The following is a 9,527-nucleotide window of genomic DNA, read 5'->3' as shown; positions in this document are numbered from 1 at the left end:
TTCCCAGAGAGCCCGGGCTCCGGAATTTGTGAATTACATACTCTGTCAGCTAGACAAGGATGGAAAGCATTCGTTTCTTTCCTCGGGGAAACAGCAGGCAAGGCGGCTAAACGCATCTGACATGGAAATGCTGTCCGTCTTGCCGCGCTGGCCCCAATTTGAATGCTAAAGTGGACCTGTCACTGGCTTGACAACTCTGCGTGACGTTGTTTCTGATGTATCTGTGGCAGCTACAGATTTATAATAAGGTTCCGTTCTTTCCATCTGTTTGCAATAACACGGGACATTGAGTGCATTGCATATATTGTAAAGCGCTGTGCAAACTATTGGCGCTATATAAATCTTGTATAATAATAATAATAATAATTGCTGGGATACATTGCCCTGCATTCTAAATGGCATCCCAACGCACCTTCCGATAGATGTGCATTGAAGCACGGTGCAATGCAACGAATGGTAATGCATTGTCACACAAGTTTATTGGTAGGTGCATTGGGGCATTGGCTTCACAAGGGGGGTGCGGCTCACACCGGGTGACACCATCAGAGTGGGTGACACCCATTGGCGTAACTAGAAATCACAGGGCCCCATAACAAAATCTTGTATGGGGCCCTGTGATTTCTAGATAAGTCTACCTGATAACCCAAACAGCCCACCTGAGGGTGACCCTGCAGAGCCCACCATAGACTCTCTATGGTGAGCTCTGCAGGGTCTCAGGTGAGCGGTCAAGCCCTCTTACCTGTCTGGCCGCCTCCTTCTCCTCCACGATCGCTTGCGGGCCCCACCTCCTCCGTCACTGTTCCCCACCTCCTCGATTGCCGGGCCCACCTCCCCATCGCTAAGACCTGTCTCCTCGATCGCTGGGCCCCGCCTCCTCCATCGCTGCCGACGACGGGCCCAGACACCTACCCCGAAGCTGCTGGTTGTCATTGACTCAGCAGCTGTGAGGAGGTACCCGCCGCTGCACATGTGAATGGCTGCGTGATCCTCACAGCCACCAGTGACAGCCAGCAGCCTTAAATGCCATAGCGACGCAGGCGGACCGCACGGCATCAGGGGGATGTGCTGGCCGGCCCCCCTGTGCCCGGGGCCCCATAACGGCCGCCTGGGTCGCTATGGTGATTGTTACGCCACTGGTGACACCATTATGACTGACAGGGATTTTGGTGGCACCCCCTTTTAAAAGTTGGGGTCATGGCCCAAGAGCCAGACAGCAAGGGCCCCCCGAGGCCAGGCGTCACCCGGAGCGTTTACCGGGTAACACCCCGGTGTGACGTCATCACGCACGCGCCATGACCCTATTGATACCTGCCGGCGGCCATCTTGGTGAAGGACGCTGGCAGAGAGAGGAGGGGACAGTCACCCGGCGGGATGAGGTATGCCGCCGGGTCCTCTCCTCTCTCCCGAAACTCTCGGCCCATGACCGAGTGCCCGACTTCTCAGAGGGGGTGACATCAAAATGACTGTCAGTCATTTTGGTGTCACCCCTCCAATGGTGTCACCTGGGTGCGGACCTCACCCCCCGCACCACCCCTGTGACGCCACTGCCAGACAGTGGCACGAGAGAGCGGAAGGGATCCGGCGACATACCAGATCCTGCTGGCGCTGAGCCAATATCCCCATCTCTCTTTGTTGGCCAAGATGGCCGCCGGTAGTGAAGTTCATCATTCGCACATGCATGATAATGTCACACCGTGGATGTCATCATGCATGCGGTGGTTGCACCAGGTAACACCTACCCTGGTGTCGCCGCTGCGTTGGGGTGCTATGACATTGTGGTAACGCTCACAGTAATATCTGCATCACCGCAAATTGATGCCGTGAAATCACATTTCATTGCAAAGCTATTGTGTGCGGGTGATTATCTCTGCCCTTCATTAAACGTCCGATCCAGTTACTTTCCTAGGCTGAGGTGATGTCATCGGTCTACTGCAGGCAGGAGGAAGCAGTTTCTCACCCCTCCCCGTGATCAGTCTGCTGCAAGCAGGAGGAAGCATTTCCTCAGTTTCCCATCCCCATTGTCTTGGGGAGTCCTGTGATCTCTCAGAGGTAATAAATACCGGGAAGAAGTGTCACTTGCTGCATTAAAGGAGAACTATGGGGTTAAGTCTTTTCCCCATAGCTCTCCTTAGGGTAACGGGAGGACACAAACTAGCGTCCTCCCGTCACCCTAGGCTCAGTATACAGTATACTGAGACGCCGCAGCTGAAGCGGATCCTGACAATTATGTCTGGATCCGCCCAGCTGCGTGAGTGACAGCTGGCTCTGCCTATCTAGAGGCAGAGCCAGCTCTACCCGCCCCCTCCCCATCCATTCCGCCAGTCAGCGCTGGTGGATCGTAGCGGGGAGGGGGGAATCCAGCCCCTCCCCCTGTCACAGCAGAGAGACGTGACAGGATCGAGAGGTGAGCGAACGCCGGTATGTGTTCCCTCACCTCCCGATCTACTGAGCCGACCTGTGACAGTCTCATTGTCACAGGTCGGCTAGAACTATGAGGTGAGTGAAAAGCATTCATCTCATAGTTCTCCTTTAACATGAATTCATATCTCACGCTTGGCGCCTTCGTTTTCCTTTTGCTGTATCGGCCGGTCGCTCTGCTTGTTATTCTGTTCAGCTGATAGAAGTTTGATTTGGAAAGTTGCCAAAATGTAAAATAATACAAAGAGCAGAAAAAAAAAGTGGAGAGGACGGAAAAAGAATTCCACCGGCAGCTGTTCCCGATTTGCCTTCTCTCTGCACACAATAGTTACGTGTCAACATGTCATATCATTTCTAAAAATTACCAGTGGGGTGTCACTGCCTGGAAAAAGACAATCACCATAGAGGGGGGTCAGCAATGTGCCGGTGAAGCTGAACCCCGGAATCAGCCAATGCTGTCATCATACAAGAGTCACGTATGTCCTTCCCGGAATCTCTGCGAGCTCCGTGTATTTCTTCCAGATCTGTGCAGTCATCCAGTGTGATACTTGGAGCTTCCTGTAATAAGGACCGCTCACTGCTGCTCTCTCTCCTGTGCAGGATGACTGGTCTTGTCTCCGCCCCCTCTCCTGTAATAAAGACCAGTCATATATGCTCTTGCATCCAGCAGGGGGCAGTCTCAAGACATTGGAGACACAGGACAGACCAGACTGCTGAAAGAGGAAGGACGCTCCGCCTTTTCTTTTCTCCTTCTGGCTTTGTCAGTTATACACAGGCTGATAACAAGCATGGTCTGTGTCAGGGGTAGGGAAACTCCGGCCCTCCAGCTGTGGTGAGACCACAAATACCAACATGCATCTGCCTCTGGGAGTCATACCTGTGGCTTTTAGAGTCTTGCAATGCCTCGTGGGATTTGTAGTTGTGTGTGTTGCAGTGTGTGGCCCAGCATGGGCCCCTCTGTTCAGTTTTTCAATCACTTTTGTCCAAAAATTCACAGCTGAACAGTGAGTGCAGCCAATCAGCTTCAGTGACTGTATGGGGATTCTGACAGTGGCACAGCCTCTGCTATCAGAATACAGTAGCCCAGCAGAGGAGATTACCAGATGTGTGTCAATCAGTTGCAGTGACTGTTCGGGGATTCTGACAGCGGTACAGCCGCTGCTATCAGAATACAGTAGCCCAGCAGAGGAGATTACCCCAGGCCCGCTGTTTAGTGGTGCATTCAAGAGTTTACCCTGATCAGTGTATGGCCAGCTCTGCCCTTTGCCGTTCCGTATTGAACCGACCCTCTTACATTTCCCAAATCTCATTCTCCAGACCTCTGCAGAGGACGTTTCTACCCAACAGCAATTACCAGTGTATGGCGGCGACAGCTCCATCCATCAGTACGAGGGCCGGCCCAGCGCCGGCTGTTTATTATTGCTGAGGATTTGGAGGCCCGGGTTTATTTGAATAGGGAAGCGAACACACCGAGCAGCTGTATAAACAATCCCTGCGCCCATTGTATGTGACATGTACACAGGTATTGTCCCCGGCAAAGCATTCTGGGAAAACACCTAGCGCACTCTGAACATAAAACCTCGCCAAACGTCACCTCTGACCTTTCCACTCTCACCATCCTTCCCAGATCGAGTCACGTACACCCAATGAGGGCTATCGGAGGGTTAAAATAGGCTGTGGGCGGGGTTCTGCCGGGCGATCGGCCAACCGGCTTAGTGTTAATTGCGCTGGGATAGCCGTGCGGTACACATCACATGACATCACTGCGATTTTTAGGTGAACCAAAACTCTTCCTGGAGGAGCTTCCCTGTCCGTGTCAGTTCTGGGGACATGCATTTTGGCTCCTGTGCGTGGCAGATTTCCAAAGCTCTGGTCTGGACCAGGAAAAAAAAATATTATTCCCATTATTCTGATCCAGCACACGGTATTAGAGAAGGTGAGCACAAACACTAAGGGGCCCATTTATAAACAATTCGGCCCCCTGTGAAGAACTGTGAATCGTTCATTTTGGGCAGATAGTGGCAGACCTCTCTGCTGAGGAGCATAGGGAATAAGTATTATTAATATGGCCACTAGATGGAGCTGGGGAGCATAGGGAATAAGTATGATGGTTATGGCCACTAGATAGAGCTGGGGAGCATAGGGAATAAGTATGATTGTTATGGCCACTAGATGGTGCTGAAGAGCATGGTGAAAAAGTATTTTATGGACACTTGATAGCGCTGAACAGCATAAGGGACAAGTATTATTAACCTGGCCACTAGATGAAGCTGAGGAGCATAGGGAACAAGTAATATTATCCTGCCCACTAGATGGTGGTGAAGAACATGGGGAAAAAGTATTATTATAGCCACTAGATGGCGCTGAAGAGCATAGGGAACAAGTATTATTATCCTTGCCACTAGACGGCGTTGAAGAGCATGGGGTTAAAAGTATTATTATTATGGCCACTAGATGGCAGTGATGAGCATAGGAAATATCTATTATTATCATTGTGGCCACTAGATGCTAGATGGCGGTTTCCCCAGTTCAAATGCAGTGTTGTAGTATTACATTATGGCCACTAGATGGAGCTGAGTAGCATAGGCAATAAGTATTATTATTATGGCCACTAGATGGCGCTTTTCCTATTTTGAATGTAGCGTTGTCATATTACAATGCGGCCACTAGATGGAGCATAAGAAATAAGTATGTATGTCCTGGACTCCTCAGCTCCATCTGGTGGCCATAATGTATTATTACAACACAATACATTCGAGCTGGGAAAAGCTCCCTCTAGTGTCCATAATGTACACATTGGCACACTGGCTTCTCCTTTATTATAAGGAAAGTAGGCAAAAGCAACAATATCCGGATGTTCTCTTCATTTTGGCCAGTGTGGCGGCTAAGTGGTCAACACCTTGTGGCATCGGGGTCTTCGGTTTGATTGGCAATAGCAACATCACCCTGAGTTTCCTTCAGCTGCCTTTCCTTCCACAGCTGAAGACATTGTAGTAGATAGTCGAGCTTTCACCCAACTTGCCCCTGTTGTGTGTATGGCTGTGTCGGGAACATACTGAGTGCTTCTGATCTACTGCAGCCTTATTCAGCCACTTCCTGTCTGCATGCGCTCCAGCGCCAGCTGCATGCAGTTGCTCTGCCCCGGCTTCACCAAGGGTGGACGGCTGCTGCGTAATGTCAGCCCTTACCAGGGGCACATGTGACAACCCAAGAAACAATGGGGAGACGGTTGTCAGCCCAGAACAGGAAGCGCCTGAACAAGGGATTATTTTTAGGAAAGCTGGAGATTTGAACAGACTTTAAAATAATGACATTTACACATAATATCCTTTCCAGCTTTGCAGATCCAAATTTCTGCTCCGCGCGCGGCCTAATCCCGAGCCTGAGGAATGCGGATTGGCACCCCTTAGGTGAAAGCTGGTGTGCGTGTAGGAACAGGTGCGCCCTCGTAGGCCGGATTCCAGGCCCTTTCATCCACTTCCCTCCGCCTCCGACCTCTGACAGATCGAGGTTCGGGTAATTACTTCATTAGAACATTCCTAAACCTCAGACCTGTCAGTGGCCCGTGACGCTCTAAGCCGCACCTCCCCCCCCCCGCCGGTGCAGGAATTTTATACACGGGAAGCATGTTAGGCTCCTGTCAAGGGGATGGAGGCGAGGAAGAGGGGGCCTGTCAGGAGCCATAACGCAGGTAGTAAAGCATGATGGGAGATTAGATGTGCAGTGATGTACTGGGATTCGGCGCACGCACGGGGCCCCGCCAGCAGCTGCAGTATATTGCCGGTAACAGATTTTAGCAATTGCAGAGATTTATACGGCCCATCACGGGGCAGGAACAGGATTGTGCAAGCGTTGGGGCCAAAACACATTAACTCGCGCATCGCAACGCCACTCGTTTTCATGGCACCCCAGCGCCGCACATTGTGGTGTACCGAGTCACCAAAAATGACGCACGTCCCTTTTCTGAGAGTTTATGGTGCCTTGGTAGTCCGTTCATTCGGAGGGGCTGCTTTAACCCAACGCAGGTTAATGTGTGAAAAAAACCGCAGGTCAGGTCAGTCTTTGTGTGCGGGTGGTGTACGTCCAGGTCAGTCTTTATGTGCGGGTTATGTACGTCCAGGTCAGTCTTTATGTGCGGGTGGTGTGCGTCCAGGTCAGTCTTTGTGTGCGGGTGGTGTACGTCCAGGTCAGTCTTTGTGTGCGGGTGGTGTACGTCCAGGTCAGTCTTTGTGTGCGGGTGGTGTGCGTCCAGGTCAGTCTTTGTGTGCGGGTGGTGTACGTCCAGGTCAGTCTTTGTGTGCGGGTGGTGTACGTCCAGGTCAGTCTTTGTGTTTGCCGGCTTGCCTCCAGTTTCCAGGTCCAAGGCACACACTGCCATCCATCACTCACCTATTTATGGCTTCAGAGCACATTGATTTTTCGCAGGTTCTCCAGACAAAGTCCGCCGGTTTATTTGCCGCTTAGCGCCGTCACATCCGCTCACAGGAGCCAATTACTCCTCGTTGACACCTGGCTGTGAACACATTTGCATCCATAGAGGAATGAGCCACAGGACTCCTCACACCGGGGGTCTAAGTGTGCTCATTATGAAAGGTTACCGTGTGTCACTGAGGTGGCATGGGAACGCTCAGAGGAAACCGAACTTAAAGTGACATTAAACCCTCAGATTTTTTAACATAAACCAATACTGTAATGTGCGCCTTACTGTAATCCATGGTAGTTTCCCTTCTCTTTGCTGCTCTTCCTTTTAAATCCTCATGTCTTCTCATGCTTGGGGAGAACTTCCCTTTGCAGCTCAGGGCCTCTTCCTGTAGTGCTGGCTCAGGTTACAAACCTATACAAACCTATACACAGACACCATGTATCCATTCCTGAGACAAGGCAGTCTGCTGCAAAACAGAAGTTCTGCAGAGCTCCTCAGCTCCCTCTAGTGGCCATAATAATAATACTTATTCCCTATGCTTCTCAGCTCCCTCTAGTGGCCATAATAATACTTATTCCCTATGCTTCTCAGCTCCATCTAGTGGCCAGGATAATAATACTTATTCCCTATGCTCCTCAGCTCCCTCTAGTGGTCAGGATAATAATACTCATTGCCTATGTTCCTCAGCTCCATCTAGTGGCCATATTAATAATACATATTTCCTATGCTCATCAGCTCCCTCTAGTGGCCATAATGATAATACTTATTCCCTATGCTCCTCAGCTCCCTCTAGTGGCCAGGATAATAATACTTATTGCCTATGTTCCTCAGCTCCATCTAGTGGCCATAATAATAATACTTTTTCCCTATGCTCCTCAGCTCCCTCTAGTGGCCATAATAATAATACATATTTCCTATGCTCCTCACCGCCATCTAGTGGCCATAGTACAAAATTACATTATATACATTCAACCTGAAAAGAAACTATATCGAAGGACATTAGTTTGGTATCTATTCACACAGAACGAATATTCAGAAAGACTCACAGGGGGGTGAATGGTTTTGTGAATCGGTTATAAATAGACCCCATAGTGGTTAGCTCTTTTGCCTTGCAGCACTGGGGTCCTCAGTTCAGATCCCAGCTGGGTTTCCTTTCACTGGTAGGTTAAAGGCCTCATGTCTAAATTAGCCCATATATGTATGCATGTGATCTAGGGATGTTAGATTGTCAGCTCCTTTGGGACAGGGACTGTATGTAAAGCACAATGTAATTTATTGGTGCTATATAAATGCCTGTAATCCATAATAAATACAATATTAAAGGGACACCGTCATGTGAAATTATTGTGGAGCTGCTTTAAAGGCTCCCAGTACATTTCATGGTCAAGCCAGAGCACCAGTGCTTGTTCTGTGAAGACGCTGCCACCTGGTGGTATAAATAGGGAAGTGCCTGCTGTCATTCTACAACAAAATGGCTTAGAGCATTGGAGGGGGACTTCATCCAGATTATACCTAGTTAAATGAAAGGCATTTCCCCTGGACCCCATGGACTTCTATTTAAGTTCAGGAGAAAGTTTAAAAAACGAGCGAGTTACCTAACTGCTTTCAGGAACGTATATACATTGCATGGAATGCTCCAACTACATCAGCATGAACCCCTTCCCCTCCGTATCTGCAGAATGGAGCATCCCCTCCGACACACATCGCTTAAGGAAACCCGGCTGTCACTGCTGAGCTCCGCTTTGGGAAATGCTCATTGTCTGGCCGTCATGTTGATCCAAAAGATACAGCAGTAGCTGAGCCACTGGCCATGGAACAGCAGTTCTGACTTCACTAGCTGCATGCTTCTTCTGGGTTGGTAAACTAGAGAGCAGGGGATTAGCGGAAGGGGAGAGAGGTAAGTGCCAACCACTGCAAGACAGAGGATCAGGTGAGTATATCTGCCTTATTCCGAGCACAAGCAGCTGTTCTCCTTAAAGCTTGGTAGCAGGAGGATCGACATGGCAGCCCGTATTGTTAGCAATGGCAGCCCCCTTGTGCCCTTTAGGATGAGTTTCCTTTAAAGGGGAACTGAAGGGCAATAAACATGAACTCCTTTGTCTAGCTGCGTGTTTGCTCAGATATCATTGGACGTGTATGAGGAGAAGTGTCTGCACTTCCTGTTTCTTATCTTCATCCTCTTCTTCTCGGATTCGTCTCTGTTCAGTAAAGATTTAGGGAACTTCCAGACGTACATTTTGCATTTATATCAGAGAATTAGTTTTTTCTGCTGGTTCCAGTTCCCGGTCATGCTGGTTTGCAGCGTCAGCTGTTTGCTGATTCGTCCTTTGGCCGGGAACAAGTGATCTTCTTGTACTTCTCAGTTACAATGTATGAAATGAAGGTTTAAATGGAGCTGCTATGAAACAATTCACTTCCTGTAATCTTCCATCCCCGGGGATCTGGCCAGGCCTTTTCTACTCATGCTCAGCTGGGAGTGGGTAAGCGCTCAGTTGGGAATGGGTAAGCGCTCAGTTGGTAGTGGGTAAGTGCTCAGTTGGTAGTGGGTAAGTGCTCAGTTGGGAATGGGTAAGCGCTCAGCTGGGAGTGGGTAGGCGCTCAGTTGGGAGTGGATAGGTGTTCAGTTGGGAGTAAGTAGGTGTTCAGTTGGGAGTGGGTAAGTGCTCAGTTGGGAGTGGGTAAGCGC

The 9,527-nt window shown here is 49.8% G+C and overlaps 1 protein-coding gene across 1 annotated transcript in view; it reads left to right on the top strand.

Moving 5' to 3' along the window:
* LOC108788730 overlaps positions 1-9,186 on the top strand; it is a 61,894-nt gene extending 52,708 nt beyond the window's left edge. The window contains exons 3-4 of the mRNA XM_018558572.1: positions 6,468-6,736; positions 8,962-9,186. Coding sequence (XP_018414074.1) covers positions 6,468-6,736; positions 8,962-9,186 — 494 coding nt within the window. The remainder of the gene's footprint in view (positions 1-6,467; positions 6,737-8,961) is intronic.
* Positions 9,187-9,527: the final 341 nt, after the last annotated feature.

The sequence above is a fragment of the Nanorana parkeri genome, unplaced genomic scaffold (genome assembly GCF_000935625.1).
Source record: "Nanorana parkeri isolate BGI_ZX_2015 unplaced genomic scaffold, ASM93562v1 scaffold347, whole genome shotgun sequence".
Taxonomy (NCBI): domain Eukaryota; kingdom Metazoa; phylum Chordata; class Amphibia; order Anura; family Dicroglossidae; genus Nanorana; species Nanorana parkeri.
The sequence above is the reverse complement of the archived record's forward strand: the minus strand, read 5'-3'. Positions and strand labels throughout refer to the sequence as shown.